We start from the raw sequence: 17,715 nt of genomic DNA on the forward strand, positions 1-17,715 counted from the left end.
CCCAGCACTTTGGGAGCCCGAGGCAGGCAGATCAGAAGGTCAGGAGTTCGAGACCAGCCTGGCCAATATGGTGAGGCCCCGTCTCTACTAAAAATACAAAAATTAGCCTGGCGTGGTGGCGGGTGCCTGTAGTCCCAGCTACTTGGGAGGCTGAGGCAGGGGAATCTCTTAAACCTGGGAGGCGGAGGTTACAGTGAGCTGAGATCGCACCACTATACTCCAGCCTGGGCGACAGAGCAAGACTCCATCTCAAAAAAGAAAAAAAGATAAATCAGCCATATGTCTATCACAATCAGTTTATATATGTGTGTGCTTTTATCTACAAATATGACCTCAATTTTGGTTATGGCTTATTTTGTATGTATTCTTTCTTAGCTGATTTTCAATGGTTGTCCTATCATATCTAAAAGAGTAGTCATGGAAATCACCTTCTTTTCACCATGTGTTTAATGAAGAATATATATTTCTTTTGCATGAGAGAAACATATTTGTGATTTGAAGATAATTTTTGAAAAGATTTATAATTATTTTTTCAGTTTTTCTTTTAAAAAAATTAATTGTGAAAATATAACATAAAATTTACCATCTTAAATTCATTGAAGTGTACATTTCAGGGCCAGGCATGGTGGTGGCTTACATCTGTAATCCAGGGATTTTGAGAGGCCAAGACAGGAAGATCACTTGAGCCCAAAATTTGGAGACCAGCTTGGGCAACATATAAAGACCCAGTCTACAAAAAAAATTTTTTTAAAGACAGGCATGGTGGTGTGCACTTGTGGTTTCAGCTACTTGGGAAATTGATGGGGGAGGATTTACTTGAAGCTGGTTGAGGCTACAGTAAGCCATAATTGTGCCACTGCACGCCAGCTTGGGTGACAGAGTGTGATCCTATCTGAATATAAGTTGTACATTTCAAGCATGTTGAGTGTATTCACACTGTTAGGCAAAATACTTCTAAAAGTTTTACATCTTGTAAAACTAAAACTCAGTACACATTAAGTAACAACTGCCCATTTTACCCTCTCTTCAGCCCTTGACAGACATGCTTCCACTTTGTTTTTATGAGTGTGACTACTTAAGATATCTCATATAAGTGGAATCATACAGTATCCATCATTTTGTTACTGGCTCATTTTAGGTGACATAATTCTCTCAATATTTATATTAAAATGGGACAAGATTTTCTTTTCTTTCTTTTTTTTTTTTTGAGACGAAGTTTTGCTCTTGTTGCCCAGGCTGGAGTGCAGTGGTGCCATCTTGGCTTACCGCTACCTCCCAGGTTCAAGCAATTCTCCTCCCTCAGCTTCCCAAGATTTTTTTTTTAAGGCTGAATAATATTCCATTGTATGCATATGTTACATTTTTTGATGTATTTATAAATCAACATCTGGATTGCTTCAGCATTTTGGCTTTTTTTTGAGATGGAGCCTTGCTCTGCCTCCCAGGCTAGAGTGCAATGGCACAATCTGGGCTCACTGCAGTCTCCGCCTCCCAGGTTCAAGCGATTCTCCTGCCTCAGCCTCCTGAGTAGCTGGGATTATAGGCGCCCACCACCACACCTGGCTAAATTTTGTATATTTAGTAGAGACGAGGTTTCACCATGTTGGCAAAGCTGGTCTCAAACTGCTGACCTCAGGTGATCCACCCGCCTCTGCCTCCCAAAGTGCTGGGATTACAGGTGTGAGCCACTGTGCCTGGCCACATTTTGGCTTTTGTGATGCTGGTACAAGAAACATAAATGTTCAAATATGTCTTCCAGGTCCTGCGTTGCATAGTTTGGATGTAGATCCGTTAGTGGGATTGCTGTATTTAATAATAATTCCATTTTTAATTATTTCAGGAACATTTATAACATTTGTAAATAATGGTTGCATCCTTGTTTTGCACCAACAATTAATGTGGGTTTTATTTTCATTGCATCATCAACTGATTTGATGTTTTCTAGGAAACTTACAGTGGCTATTATAATGGGTGTGAGAGGATTCTGTTTTTCATTGTGATTTTCATTCATTTGTCTACAAATTAGTATTTTTGTGTATCATTTCAAATGCTTTTTTGCATTTGTATCATTTTGATGAAAATTTAGTTCAATTATTTGTCCAATTCTAAGTCGTTATTCAACTTTATAATTCAGTTTTAATAGTTGTTTGTATATTCTGAATATTAACTCCTATCACATGTGATTTGCAAATATTTTCACCCATTTCCTAGGAGGCATCATTACTCTTTTGAGTGTTTTCTTTGATATGCAGAAATTTTGAAGTACAGTGTAGTTCAGTTATTCTGTTCTTCTCTTTGTTGCTCATGCATTTAATGTCGTATCTAAGAAAATGGTGCCAATACCAATGTCATGTTTTTTTCCTATATTTTTTCTAAGAGATTGTTATTTTTTAAATTTCTAAATATTTTATTTCAAATATTCTTTGTATATAGTTCAAGGAAAGGATTCAGCTTTATCAGTGTAGATAACCTGATTTCAACGTTAGTTTTTTGAAAAGATTATCTTTTCTGTCGTGTGTTAATGGTGACTTAGTGAAAGATCATTTGATCATACACCAAAGGGTTCTTTTCTGGGCTCTCTATTCTGTTTTTTTGTTATTTTTTGGAGATGGAGTCTTGCTCTGTCTCCCAGTCTGGAGTGCAGTGGCGCTATCTCAGCTCACTGAAAGCTCTGCCTCCCGGGTTCACGTCATTCTCCTGCCTCAGCCTCCTGAATAGCTGGGACTGCAGGTGCCCACCACCACGCGCGGCTAATTATTTTTGTATTTTTAGTAGAGACGGGGTTTCACCGTGTTAGCCAGGATGGTCTCGATCTCCTGACCTCGTGATCCGCCCGTCTCAGCCTCCCAAAGTGCTGGGATTACAGGCGTGAGCCAGCACACCTGGCTGTCTATTCTGTTTTTTATCTCTTTATATGTCATTGTGTCAGTACCACATTGTTTTTGCTGTTGCAGCTTTTAATATGTTTTTCAATCAGGAAGTATAATGCTTTTTTTTCATGGTTGTTTAGCTAGTTATAGTCATAATCAAATTAAAAAATTTTAAACATTATTTCTGTAAAAAAAACCTGTGCTATTGGGATTTTTATAGAGATTATATTGAATTTTTTTACTTTAGGTTATATTGACATCTTAACAAAATTAAATTTTTTGACCCTTGAGCAAAACTATGTCAAAGAGTATGTTTTATTTTATTTTAAATTAAATTAAATTTAAAGACAGGGTCTCACCTTGTTGCCCAGGCTACTTTCAAACTCCTAGGCACAACTAATCCTTCTGCCTTGGCCTCCTAAGTTCTAAGTTTACACGTTTGAGCCACTACACCCAGCCTGTGTGTTTCATTTTCATATATTTTTGGATTTGCCAATTTTACCTTTGCTTTTAATTCCTAGTTTTATTAAGTTTTTGTCAGGAAACACACAGTGTATGATTTTGGTGTTCTTAGATTTATTCATCATTGTTGTTTTGAGACAGGATTTTACTGTCACTCAGGCTGGACTGCAGTGGCATAATTTTGGCTCACTGCAGCCTCAGCCTCCTGGGCTCAAGTGATCCTTCCACCTCAGTTCCCTGTGTAGCTGAAACTGCAGACATGCACTATCATGTCTGGCTATTTTTTAAAATTATTTGTAGGGACAGGGCCTCACTGTGTTACCTAGGCTGGACTCAAACTTCTTGTCCCAAATGATACTCCCACCTTGGTCTCCCAAAGTGTTGGAATTATAGGCATGAGTCACTGCACCCAGTTGTTATTGTTAAATTTAATAAGACCCATTATGTGTTTTAACAGAATACACTAGGTGCAAATACGAATATCATATATTCTGTTGCTTTTGACTGAGAAGTTTTTTATGAGTCTGTTAAGCCTAGTTGTTCTATGCTATGGTTTGGATGTCCGTGTTCTCCAGACCTCATGTTACAATGTAATCCTTAATGTTGGATGTGGGACCTGGTGGGAGGTGTTTGGGTCATGGGGGCAAATTCCTCATGAATGGCATGATGCCATCCTCTTGGTAATCAGAAAGTTTACACTCGATTAATTCAAATGAAAGCTGCTTCATTAAAAGAATGTGTTTCCTTCACCTCACACTTGCTCTGTCTCTTACCATGTGATGTGTCCAGTTACTCTTTGCCTTCCACCATGATCGTAAGCTTCCTAAGACCCTCACCAGAAGCAGATGCTGGCACACACTTCTTGTACAGTCTGCCAAAGTGTGAGCCAAATAAACGTTTCTTTATAAATCATCCACTCTTAGCTATTCCTCTATATGCAAAATAATCAATACAGTCTATAATGTCTAAGTTTTCTGTTTTCTTATTAATCTTTTATCTTAATTTTTTATTATTGAAAATGGGGTCTTGATATCTACAATTATTATGTTGCTATATATTTCTTTCTTCACCTTTGTCAATATTTGCTTAATATATTTTGGAGACCTGATGTTATTAATACACATAAATATAGATAGATAAATATGATAGTTATAGATTCCTGGTAAATTGACCCATTTTACTTACCATTATATAATATCAATCTTTGATTAATGCTACTACTTGACTTATTTGTTTGTTTGTGTTTTTGTTTTTTTAAGACAGAATCTCACTCTGTCGCCCAGGCTGGAGTGCAGTGGTGTGATCTCGACTCACTGCAACCTCTGCCTCCCGAGTTCAAGCAATTCTCTTGCCTCAGCCTCCCGAGTAGCTGGGATTACAGGTGTGTGCTACGATGCCCGGCTACTTTTTGTATTTTGGGTAGAGATGGAGTTTCATCATTTTGTCCAGGCTGGTCTCGAACTCCTGACCTCAAGTGATTCACCTGCTTTGGACTCCCAAAGTGCTGGGATTACAGGCATGAGCCACCATGCCTGGCCAAGTACTTGACTTAAAGCATATTGTATCTAATATAATGATGACCATCTCACCCAATCGTGGTTACTGTTGGCATGAAATAAGATTTTTTTCATTTTGTTACTTTCAGCCTATTTGACTCAATGCTAAAATGAGTCTCGTTTAGAGAACATATTGTATGCTTTTTTACTTAAGCCATTCAGGCATCTTATTTCTTTTTCTCTTTCTCTCTGTCTCTCTTTCTCTCCCTCCCTCCCTCCCTCCCTTCTTTCCTTCTTTCCTTCATTCCTTCCTTCCTTTCGTTCTTTCGTTCTTTCTTTCATTCTTTCTTGTGGCCTCACTCTGTCAACCAGGCTGGTTTGCAGTGGCATGATAATTAATGGCCCACTGCATCCTCAACTTTCTAAACTTAGAAAATTCTCTAACTTCAGCCTCTCCAGTAGCTGGGTTACAAATATGCACCATCACATCCAGTTAGTCTTTTTGTATTTTTGGTGGAGACAATGTTTTACCATGTTGTCCAGACTGGTCTCAAATTCTCTTTTATTTTTTATTTTTTTAATTTTATTTTTCTATAGGTTATTGGTGTTTGATTCCATAAGTAAGTTCTTTAGTGGTAATTTTTAAGATTTTGGTGCAACCATCACATAAGCAGTATTCACTACACCCTATCTGTAGCCTTTTATCTCTCGCCACCCTCCCACCCGAGCCCCCCAAGTCCCCACAGTTTATTGTGTTGTTCTTATGCCTTTGCATGCTCATAGCTTAGCTCCCACATATCAGTGAGAACATACAATGTTTGGTTTTCCATTCCTGAGTTACTTCACTTAGAATAATAGTCTCCAATCTCATCCAGGTCACTGCAAATGCCATTGATTCATTCCTTCTTATGGCTGAGTAGTATTTTATGCCATATATATACACTACAGTTTTTTTATCCCATTGTTGATTGATGGGCATTTGGGTTGGTTCCGTGATTTTGCAATTGCAAATTGTACTGCTATAAACATGCGTGTGCAAGTATCTTTTTCAGATAGTAACTTCTTTTCCTGTAGGTAGATACCCAATAGTGGGATTGCTGCATCAAATGGTAGTTCTACCTTTAGTTCTTTAAGGAATCTCCACACTGTTTTCCATAGTGGTTGTACTAGTTTACATTCCCACCAACAGTGTAGAAGTGTTCCCTGATCACCGCATCTATGCCAACATCTACTGTTTCATGATTTTTTGATTACGATCATTCTTGCAAAAGTAAGGTGGTATTGCATTATGGTTTTGATATGCATTTCCCTGATCATTAGTGATGTGGAGCATTTTTTCATATGTTTGTTGGCCATTTGTGTATCTTCTTTTGAGAAATGTTTATTCGTGTCCTTAGCCCACTTTTTGATGGGATTGTTTGTTTTTTTCTTGCTGATTTGAGTTCATTGTAGATTCTGGATATTAGTCCTTTGTCAGATGTATAAATTGTGAAGATCCTTTCCCACTCTGTGGGTTGTCTGTTTACTCTGCTGACTGTTCGTTTTGCTGTGCAAAAGCTCTTTTGTTTAATTAAGTTCCAGCTATTTATCTTTGTTTTTATTGCATTTGCTTTTGGGTTCTTGGTCATGAAATCCTTGCCTAAACCAATGTTTAGAAGGGTTATCCAATGTTATCTTACAGAATTTTTAGAGTTTCAGGTCTTAGATTTAAGTTCTTAATCTGTCTTGAGTTTATTTTTGTATAAGATGAGAGATAAGGATCCAGTTTTATTCTCCTACATGTGGCTAGCCAATTTTCCCAGGACCATTTGTTGAAAAGGGTTTCCTTTTCCCACTTTATGTTTTTGTTTGCTTTCTGAAAGATCAGTTGGCTGTAAGTACTTGAGTTTATTTCTGGGTTCGCTATTCTGTTCCGTTGTTCTATGTGCCGATTTTTATACTAGTAACATGCTGTTCTGGTAACTATGGCTTATAGTACAGTTTGAAATCAGGTAGTCTGATGCCTCCAGATTTATTCTTTTTGCTTAGTCTTGCTTTGGCTGTGTGGGCTCTTTTTTCGTTCCATATACATTTTAGAATTGTTTTTTCTGATTCTATGAAGAATTATGGTAGTATTTTGATGGGGATTGCATTGAATTTGTTTATTGCTTTTCGCAGTATGGTCATTTTCCACAAGATTAATTCTATCCATCTATAAGCATAAAATGTGTTTCCATTTGTTTGTGTTGTCTGTGATTTTTTTCAGCAGTGTTTTGTAGTTTTCCTTGTAGAGGTCTTTCATGTAATTGATTAGGCATATTTCTAAGTATTTTATTATTTTTGCCGCTATTGTAAAAGGGGTTGAGTTCTTGATTTGATTCTTCACTAGGTCACTGTTGGTGTATAGAAGAGCTGCTGATTTGTGTACATTAATCTTGTACCTGGAAACTTTGCTCAATTCTTTTATCAGTTCCAGGAGTTTTTTGGAGGAGTCTTTGGGGTTTTCAAGATAAACCATCATATCACCAGCAAACAGTGACAGTTTGACTTTCTCTTTACTGATTTGGATGTGCTTTATTTCTCTTGTCTGATTGCTCTGGCTAGGACTTTCCAGTGCTATGTTGAAGAAGAGTTGTGAGAGTGGCATCCTTGTCTTGTTCCAGTTCTCAAAGGGAATGCTTTCAACCTTTTTTCCATTCAGTATTATGTTGGCTGTGGGTTTGTCATAGATGACTTTTATTACATGGAGGTATGTCCCTTGTATGCCAATTTTGCTGAGAGTTTTAATCATAAAGAGATGCTGGATTTTGTCAAATGCTTTTTCTGCATCTATTGAGATGATCATGTGACTTTTAACTCTGTTTATGTGGTGTATTACACTTATTGACTTGCATATATTAAACCGTCTCTGCATCCCTGGTATGAAACTCACTTGATCATGACGGATTATCTTTTTGATATGTTGTTGGATTCAGTTAGCTGGTATTTTGTTAAGGATTTTAGCATTTATGTTCATCAGGGATATAAGTCTGTAGTTTTCTTTTTTGATCATGTCCTTTTCTGGTTTTGATACTAGCATGATGTTGGCTTCATAGAATGAATTAGGGAGGGTTCCCTCTTACTCTGTCTTCTGGAATAGTGTCAATAGGATTGGTACCAATTCTTTGAATGTCTGGTAGAATTCTGCTGTGAATCTGTCTGGTCTTGGACTTTTTTTGTTGGTAATTTTAAAATTACCATTTCAAAAGCTACTTGCTTTTGGTCTGTTCAGGGTAGGAGGCTTTTATTTTTACAGGAATTTATTCATCTCTTCTAGGTTTTCTAGTTTGTGTGTGTAAAGGTATTCATCGTAGGCTTAAATGATGTCTTATATTTCTGTGGTATCAGTTGTAATATCTCCCATTTTGTTTCTTATTGAGGTTATTTGGATTTTCTCTCTTCTTTTCTTTTTTTTTGAGATGGAGTCTCGCTCTGTTGCCCAGGCTGGAGTGCAGTGGCATGATCTCAGCTCACTGCAAGCTCTGCCTCCCAGGTTCAGGCCATTCTCCTGCCTCAGTCTCCCGAGTAGCTGGGACGACAGGCGCCCACCACCATGCCCGGCTAATTTTTTGTATTTTTAGTAGAGATGGGGTTTCACCGTGTTAGCCAGGATGGTCTCAGTCTCCTGACCTCGTGATCCACCCCCCAGGCCTCCCAAAGTACTGGGATTACAGGCATGAGCCACCGCACCTGGCCTATTTATGCTTTCAAAAAAACAGCTTTTTGTTTCATTTATCTTTTGTATTTTTTTGCTTCAGCTTCACTTAGTTTTGCTCTACTCATTTCCTTTCTTCTGTTGCATTTGGATTTGGTTTGTTCTTGTTTCTCTAGTTTCTTGAAGTGTGACCTTACAGTCTCAGTTTGTGCTCTTTCAGTCTTTTTGATGTAGGCGTTTAGGGCTATGAACTTTCCTCTTAGCACTACCTTTGCTGTATCCCAGAGGTTTTCATAGATTGGGTCATTATTGTCATTCAGTTAGATGAATTTTTAAATTTTCATCTTGGTTTCATTTTTGACCCAATGATCATTCAGAAGCAGGTTATTTAATTTCCATGTATTTGAATGGTTTTGAAGGGTTTTTTTTTTGGAGTTGTTTTCTAGTTTTTTTGTGTTTTTTTTTTTTTTTTTTGAGACGGAGTCTCACTGTGTTGCCCAGGCTGGAGTGCAGTGGCACGATCTTGGCTCACTGCAAGCTCCACCTCCTGAGTTCACACCATTCTCCTGCCTCAGCCACCCGAGTAGCTGGGACTACAGGCACTTGCCACCATTCCCAGCTAATTTTTTTGTATTTTTTAGTAGAGATGCGGTTTCCCCATGTTAGCCAGGGTGGTCTCGATTTCCTGACCTCGTGATCCGCCCGCCTCTGCCTTCCAAAGTGCTGGGATTACAGGCGTGAGCCACTGCACCCGGCTGATTTCTAGTTTTATTCCACTGTAGTATGAGAGAGTGTTTGATATAATTTCAGTATTGCTTCACTTATTGAGGCTTGTTTTATGGCCTATCATATGGTCTATCTTGGAGAAAGTTTCACCTGCTGTTGAGTAGAATGTGTATTCTGCGGTTGTTGGATGGAATGTTCTGTATATATCTGTTAAGTCCATTTGTTTCAAGGTATAGTTTAAGTCCGTTGTTTCTTTGTTGATTTTCTGTCTTGATCTGTCTAGTTCTGTCAGTGGACTATTGAAGTTCCCCACTCTTACTGTGTTTATCGCATTTTTTAGGTCTATTAGTAATTGTTTTATAAATTTGGAAGCTCCAATGTAAGGTGCATGAATGTTTAGGATTGTGATGTTTTTCTGTTGCACAAGGCCTTTTATTATTATTATTACTATTGTTATTTATTTATTTATTTATTTTTTATTTTTATTTTTTTTTGAGATGGAGTCTCGCTCTGTTGCCCAGGCTGGAGTGCAGTGGCACGATCTCGGCTCACTGCAACCTCCGCCCCTTGGGTTCAAGCAGTTCTCCTCCTCAGCCTCCCGAGTAGCTGGGATTACAGGTGCCTGCCACCACACCCGGCTAATTTTTGTATTTTTAGTAGAGATGGAGTTTCTCCATTTTGGCCAGGCTGGTCTTGAACTCCTGACCTTGTGATCCACCCGCCTCAGCCTCCCAAAGTGCTGGGATTGAACCAGCCAAGGCCTTTTATTATTATATAATGTCCCTCTTTGTCTTTTTAAACAGCAGCTGCTTTAAAGTTTGTTTTGTCTGATATAAGAATAGCTACTCCTGCTCACTTTTGGTGTCCATTTGCACAAAATGTTTTTTTCCACCCCTTTAATTTTATGTGAGTTCTTATGTGTTAAGTTAGTCTCTTGAAGGCATCAGATGGTTGGTTAATTCTTATCCATTCTGTATCTTTTAAGTGGCAGATTTAGGCCACTTACATTCAATGTTAGTATTTAGATGTGAGATACCATTTCATTTATCGTGCCATTTGTTGCCTGTGTACCTTGGTTTTTGTTTTTTTGTTTTTGCTTTTTAAATTGTATTTTTGTTCTATAGGTCCTGTGAGATTTATGCTTTAAGGAGGTTCTGTTTTGGTGTATTTCCAAAATTTGTTTCAAGATTTGGAGCTCTTTTAGCAGTTCTTGTAGTAGTGGCTTGGTAATGATGAATTATCTCAGAATTTGTTTGTCTGAAAAAGACTACATCTTTCCTTCGTATGTGATGCTTACTTTCACTGGATACAAAATTCTTGGCTGATAATTGTTTTGTTTGAGGAGGCTGAAGATAGGGCCCCAGTCCCTTCTAGCTTGTAGGATTTCTGCTGATAAATCTGCTGTTAATCTGATCGTTTTTACTTTATAGGTTACCTGGTGCTTTTGTCTCATAACTCTTAAGATGTTTTTCCTTGTCTTAGTGTTAGATAACCTGATGACAATGTGCCTAGGTGATACTCTTTTTGTGAAAAATTTCTCAGGTGTTCTTTGTGCATCTTGTATTTGGATATCTAGGTCTCTAGTAAGGCTGAGGAAGCTTTTCTCGGTTATCAACCCAAATGTGTTTTCCAAACTTTTAGATTTCTCTTCTTTCTCACAAATGCCAATTATTCTTAGGTGTGGTCATTTAACATAATCCCAGACTTCTTGGAGGCTTTGTTCATATTTTCTTATTTTTTCTTTGTCTTTGTTGGATTGGGTTAATTTGAAGACCTTGTCTTTGAGCTCTGAATTTCTTCTATTCATTCATTTACACTTACAGTAAAGCTTGAGACTTTACTGTGTGTCCAGTGTTTCCTGAAGTTTTGATTGTTCTTTCTTTATGTTATCTATTTTCTTGAATATTTCTCCCTTTGTTTTGTGTATTATTCTTTGAATTTCCTTGCACTGGGCTTCGCCTTTCTCTGATGCCTTTCTTATTAGCCTAATAACTAACCTCCTGAATTCTTTTTCAGGTAAAACAGGGATTCCTTCTTGGTTTGGATTTATTGCTGGTTAGCTAGTGTGATAATGTGGGGGTGTTAAAGAGCCTTGTTTTGTCATTACCAGAGTTGGTTTTTTGGTTCCTTCTCAGTGGGGTAGGCTCTGTCAGAAGGAAGGTCTAGGGCTGAAGGCTGTTTTTCAGATTCTTTTGTTCCCTTGATTTGGTATTCTCCCCTTTTCCTATGGATGTGGCTTCCTGAGAGCTGAGCTGTATTGATTGTTATCTCTCTTCTAGGACTAGCCACCCAGCAAATCTACCAAGCTTTGGGCTGGAACTAAGGGTTGTCTGCCTGGAGTTCTGTGTTGTGAACTGTTTATGGGTTTCTCAGCTGTGGATACCAGCACCTGTTTCAGTGGAGGTTGGCAGGGGGGTGAAATGGACTCTTCTAATGTTCTTAGCACTGGTGATTTAATGCTCTCTTATTGTGCTGATTGGCCTCCTTCTGGGAAGTGGTGCTTTCCAGAGAGCATCAGCTGTGGTAGTATAGAGAAGAACCCAGTGGGTGGGGCCTTACAACTTCTTAGAGTATATGCCCTTTGTGTTCAGATACGAGGGTAGGTAGGGAAGGACCATTGGGTAGGGGCAGGGCTTGGTGTGTCTGAACTCAGACTATCCTTGGGTGGGTCCTGCTTTGGCTGCTTTTGAGGATGGGGGTGAAGTTCCCAGGTCAATGGATTTATGTACCTAGGAGGATAATGGCTGCCTCTGCCAAGTCATGCAGGTTGTCAGGGAAGTCGGGAAAAGCTGGCAGTCACCTGCCTCACCCAACTTCTACACAATCCAAAGGGCTGGTCTCACTCCTATTGTGCCCCACCTAACAGCACCAAGACTGTTTTCAGGCAGTTAGCAAGCAGGGCTAAGAACTTGCCCCAGGCTACCCACCTCCTAGCTGTGAAAGAAAAGGGCATTAGTTCTTCCCCAGCCCTGTGGAGTCTGCAGGATGGATTTGATGGATTCTCGCCCTTTGCCGAGTTCTGGCCTGGAGGCTTCTCAGCTGGTTCAAATTGTCACAGAGTTCAGCTGGAGGTTTTCTTCTCCCTGTGATGTTTTTCTCGTGCCTGTGGCTGCCCTCCAGAAAGATCCTTGTGATGCCAGGAAGGAATGGCCTGCTTGGGGACCCAGTGAGCTCCTAGGGCCTTTTCTGCTGCTTCTTCCACCCCCATATTTCACTTGGCTCTCAATTGACTCACCTCCAGGTAAGGTCGGCATCTTCTCCCACAAACTAGACCTTCAGTTTCCCCAGTGGGGGTGCATGTTCAGAGGTGAAGGATCTCCCTTTTCCACTTCTGCAGTTTGGGCACTCACAGTATTTGGGGTGTCTCCCGAGTCCTGTAGGAGCAGTCTGCTTCATTCAGAGGATCTGTGGGTCATTTCAGGTTTCCTGATTTATTCCTGCAGTTATTCTGAAGCTAAAATTTATGATGCAAGCCTCCATACACTGCTTTATTCACCTGAGTTGGAGCTGCAATCTAGTCCTGCCTCCCATCCACCGTGATGCCCCCAGATTTGTCCTCAAAGTCTTGGGATCAACTGATCAGCTCACGTTGGCTTCTTAAAGTCCTGGGATCACTTTTTTTTTTTTTTGAGACAGAGTTTTGCTGTTATTGCTCAGACTGGAGTGCAGTGGCGCCATCTCGGCTCACCACAACCTCCGCCTCCTGGGTTCAAGTGATTCTCCTGCCTCAGCCGCCCCAGTAGCTGGGATTACAGGCATGTGCCACCATGCCCGGCTAATTTTGTATTTTTAGTAGAGATGGAGATTCTCCATGTTGGTCAGGCTGGTCTCGAACTTCTGACCTCGGGTGATCCACCCTCCTCAGCCTCCCAAACTGCTGGGATTACAGGCGTGAGCCACTATGCCCAGTACCTTTTTAAATTAATTAGTTTAATTAATGTATTTTTTAAATGATTGCTTAAGGAAATAAAGTTACTATTATCAGTTTATTGTTATTGTTTTATGTGTTTCTTGTAGATATGTTTTCGTTTTCATTGTTCATTTTAGTGCTTATTTTTGTTTGTTTATTTATTTATTTATTTTTTTGAGACAGAATCTTGCTCTTGTTGCCCAGGCTGGAGTGCAATGGCGTGATCTCGGCTCACTGCAACCTCCGTCTCCCGGGTTCAAGTGATTCTCCTGCCCCATCCTCCTGAGTAGCTGGAATTACAGGCACCTGCCACCACACTCAGTTAATTTTTGTACTTTTAGTTGAGGACGGGTTTTGCCATGTTGGCCAGGATGGCCTCGAACTCCCGACCTCAGGTGATCCGCCCACCTTGGCCTCCCAAAATGCTGGGATTACAGGTGTGAGCCACCTTGCCCTGCCAATTTTTGTTTAAGTTTGTTGTGACATACTTTGATTATTTTAAAATTTTGTTTCACATACTTTCTGGAAATACAATGTAATTATCTTGAAAAGTGGAGATTACATAAAACATCTTAAAGTTAAAACAATACATTTTAATTTCATAACAACTTCAATTTAATACAAAAACTAATATATTTTCCAGTTTTTTTATTGATGTTAAAAACTATATTTTTTTTATTGGGTATCGACAGATTTATGCAGATTTATTTTTAGTTTCTCATATTATATAGAATAACTTTAAAGGTTTTGTGCTCCATCATTATGAGAGTAAAGAATTCTATGTGTGTGTGTATATTTACATTTAATAGCTTTATATTTATATATAGTTTTATGATGCTGTCCAGCATCATTTTTTTTTTTTTTTTTTTAAATAATGGACTCATTTTAGCATTTCTGTTTGTTTATATGCAGAGTCTTACTATGTTGCTCAGGCTGATCTTGAACTCCTGGTCTCCGGTTATCTTACTGCCTTGGCCTCCCTAAAGATGTGGGATTACAGGCATAATCCACTTTGCCAGGCTACTATGTAGCCCTTCATGTAGAACTGTGCTAGTCATAATGAATCATAACACTGTCACCTTTTATTTTGAAAAGTCTTTATTTTTATCTGTTTTTAAAGTACACCAATCTTGAATCAAGTATTATTGGTTAGGAATTTTATTACTACACCAAAGTTTGGGAAGTTCTCAACCTTTTTCGTCTACAAGTAACCTCTACATTACTTTTTTCCCTACATTCTTCTTCTAAGAGTTTTTTTAATGAATATATTGATGTACTTGATGGTGTCCAATAAGTTTTACATTTCATGTTTTAATTTTCTTTTGGAATTTTATATTTTTGTGTTATATATTTTAGGATATGCCACCTCACATGAGTTAATTGTTTTGGTTTTTTAGTTTATATTATAATAGAGTATGCCCGTATTTAACTCTGTAAAATTTAAGACAGTGTGGAACAAAGTCAAATATGAATCAGCCATATGTCTACTACCAATATAACAATCTCTGTGTTTACCTGTATAAATATTTTCCCTGTTCTTTTTATGACTTGTATATTTCTGGTATAGGTTTGTTGCGAATGGTTATTTAATCTTGTCTAGGTGAGAAGTCATAGAAATTCTCCTAATTTCAACATCTATTTATTCATGAATCTATATTATTTTTGTGTGGGAGAAAAACTTTTCTATTTAAAGATAATTTACAAATGATCATAACTCTATCTCTTTTAGGTATTGTCTATTTTTACTTGTCAAAAGCACATAACATTTACAATAGAATATTTTTAAATGTTTATCTTAGTCCTATTATATTGACATTGTTATGCAACATATTCCTAGAATGTTTTTATCTTGCAAAGCTAAATATCAATACCCATTAAAAAACTATGAATTTTACCCATTTCCTGGTACTTTTCAAACACCACTCTGTTTTCTCTAAGAGTGTATGTAACTGCTTCATATATCTCATACAATCTCTGTCTTTTTGTGACTGGCTCATTTTATTTTACACAATGTCATCAAGCTTTATAGTTGTTAGAATATTTTCTGCTTTTTAAATACTGGGTGATATTTAAGTATTTTATATTTTAAATTATATCTACTGAGTAATTTGGTGACAAATTTGCACTGCTTTTACCTATTGGCTTTCAGTAACAATGCTGAAATAATTACAGGTATGCAGATGACCTATATGATCATATATGTGAAAGTTTATATATGTGCCGCATTCTGTTCTACTAGTGTACATTTTTACCTTTGTACTCATACCAAATTGTTACAATTCTGTAGCTCTGTAATGTGTTTCAAAATCAGAAACTGTAATGCCTTCAAAATTGTTTATTCTATTGCAGATTTTTGGGTACTTTATTATCTCTTAAGACTTTATATACTTTGGGGGTTGCTGTTTCTGTTTCTTCAAAAATGCAGTGAGAAATTTGAACAACATTGCATTAAATCTGTAAATTACATTGAGCAGGATGGACATCTTCACAAGATTAATTATTTTAACATTTCAACAAGCATGTTCAAGAGTATTGTTTAATTTCTATGTATTTGTGATTTTTTCAGTTTTTTCTTCTTACAGTTCTATACTCATTTCATTTTGGTCATAGAAAGTAATCCATAAAAATTTAGTTTTAAATAATTTGTTAAGACTTCTTTTTTGGTTTACCAGGTTGTCTATCAAGGAGAATTTCGTATGAGGTATTGAGAAGGCTGTTTATCGTGATGTTGAGTGTTCTCTATGCCTCTGTTATAATTGTTTTATACTCCCTTCAAGTCCTCTGTTTCTTTACCAATATTTTGTCTTTTTAAAATCTTTATTACAGAAAGTGAAGCCTTTAAATATTCTACTATAGTTATATTGCTCTCTATGTGTTTCTTTCATTCTGACAGTATTTGCTTTATATATTTGGAAACTTAATGTGAGATACATACACACTGCTATATACAAATTTGTCATTGGTTCCCAGTAAATGAATCCATTATTGTTTAATATTCTTCTTTGTGAGCCAGGCATGGTGGCTCGTTCCTAGAATCCCAGCACTTAGGGAGGCTGAGGTGGGTGGATCGCCTGAGGTCAGGAGTTTGAGACCAGCCTGGTCAACATAGTGAAACCTCGTCTCTACTAAAAATACAAAAAATTAGCTGGGTATGGTGGCAGGCGCCTGTAATCCCAGCTACTAGGGAGGCTGAGGCAGGAGAATCGCTTGAACCCGGAAGGCAGAGGTTGCAGTGAGCTGACATCTTGCCATTGCACTCCAGCCTAGGTAACAAGAGCGAAACTCCATCTCAAAAAAAAAAAAATTCTTCTTTGTCTCTTTGGAGTTTGACTTCAAGTATATTTCATAAAATATGACAGTTTTTGACTTAAGATGTATTTTGTGTAATATTTCGACCACTTCTTCTCTCATTTGATTAATATTTGCATGAAATGTGTACTTTTGTCTTGCCACTTTCAGTCTCTGTTTATCATTAGATCTATCCTGACCCTGGTAAAAAGGCATGTTGGATCTTGGTTTTTAAAATTCTTTTTTTTTTTTTTTTGAGATGGAGTCTCGCTGTGTCGCCCAGGCTGGAGTGCAGTGGCGTGATCTCAGCTCACTGCAAGCTCTGCCTCCCGGGTTCATGCCATTCTCCTGCCTCAGCCTCCCAAGTAGCTGGGACTACAGGCGCCCACTACCATGCCCAACTAATTTTTTGTATTTTTAGTAGAGATAGCGTTTCACCATGTTAGCCAGGATGGTCTCAGTCTTCTGACCTCGTGATCCGCCCACCTCAGCCTCCCAAAGTACTGGGATTATAGGTGTGAGCCACCGCGCCCGGCCTTAAAGTTCTTTTAATAAATCCCTTTAATGAAAGTATATCTCTTGATTGGAAAGTTAATTTTACATATATATATTTTACATATATATATATTTGGATAATTTTCTGAAAGAGAATGTTATTTTATTGTTTTATTTGATTCTTTTACTTTTGTCTCTGATTTTCTTTCTGTCATCCAACAAGACTTGATTTTTGTATTGAAATGCTTTTACTTCCTTCGTATTTTCTTTTGTATATCTATAGAGATATACAAAATACTTTCTTTGTGGTACCTTGGGGATTACATAAAACCTCTGAAGGATACAATAATACATTATAATCTGGTAGAAAAATTAACTTCCCTTGCATATAAAAGTTCTATTTCATTACATCTGCCCTGAACTTTGTTATTAATGTTGCTAGTTATTTCTTTTTATGTTGTATATTTATTAATAGACATTTATAATACTTTCTATGATTTTATCTTTCAAATTTTAAAGAATAATTAACGTTTTCTGCACCATTATAATAATGTTAAGGAATTCTATTTGTGTATGTGCGTATCTTTTTCATAAAGTTATCTATTTTTATATAAAATGTGTTGTTTTCTGTCATGTTGTTTTCAGTGGAAGAAACTGCTTTCAGCATCTTTTATATGTAGGGAATTTGCAGTGCCAATATACTTTTTCAGAATTTGGTTATTTTGGAAGTTTTTGTTTTTTTCCATTTTGTAGGACAGATTTGCTGATGGTATTATTCTCATTTGATATCTATTT

The 17,715-nt window shown here is 37.6% G+C and overlaps 1 protein-coding gene across 2 annotated transcripts in view; it reads left to right on the forward strand.

The window, feature by feature from the left end:
• Window positions 1-17,715, forward strand: part of ZNF680 (zinc finger protein 680) — a 50,158-nt gene that overhangs the window by 29,452 nt on the left and 2,991 nt on the right. Inside the window, exon 4 of one of the 2 annotated variants that reach the window (XM_003279264.2) lies at window positions 14,050-15,995. The exons of the other annotated variant lie outside the window; for it this stretch is intronic. Within the exon in view, the coding sequence (XP_003279312.1) occupies window positions 14,050-14,168 (119 nt within the window). The 3' untranslated portion in view covers window positions 14,169-15,995. Of the gene's footprint in view, window positions 1-14,049; window positions 15,996-17,715 lie in introns of those variants that run through there. 2 annotated transcript variants of the gene reach the window in all.

This window comes from Nomascus leucogenys, chromosome 17, assembly GCF_006542625.1.
Source record: "Nomascus leucogenys isolate Asia chromosome 17, Asia_NLE_v1, whole genome shotgun sequence".
Lineage (NCBI taxonomy): Eukaryota > Metazoa > Chordata > Mammalia > Primates > Hylobatidae > Nomascus > Nomascus leucogenys.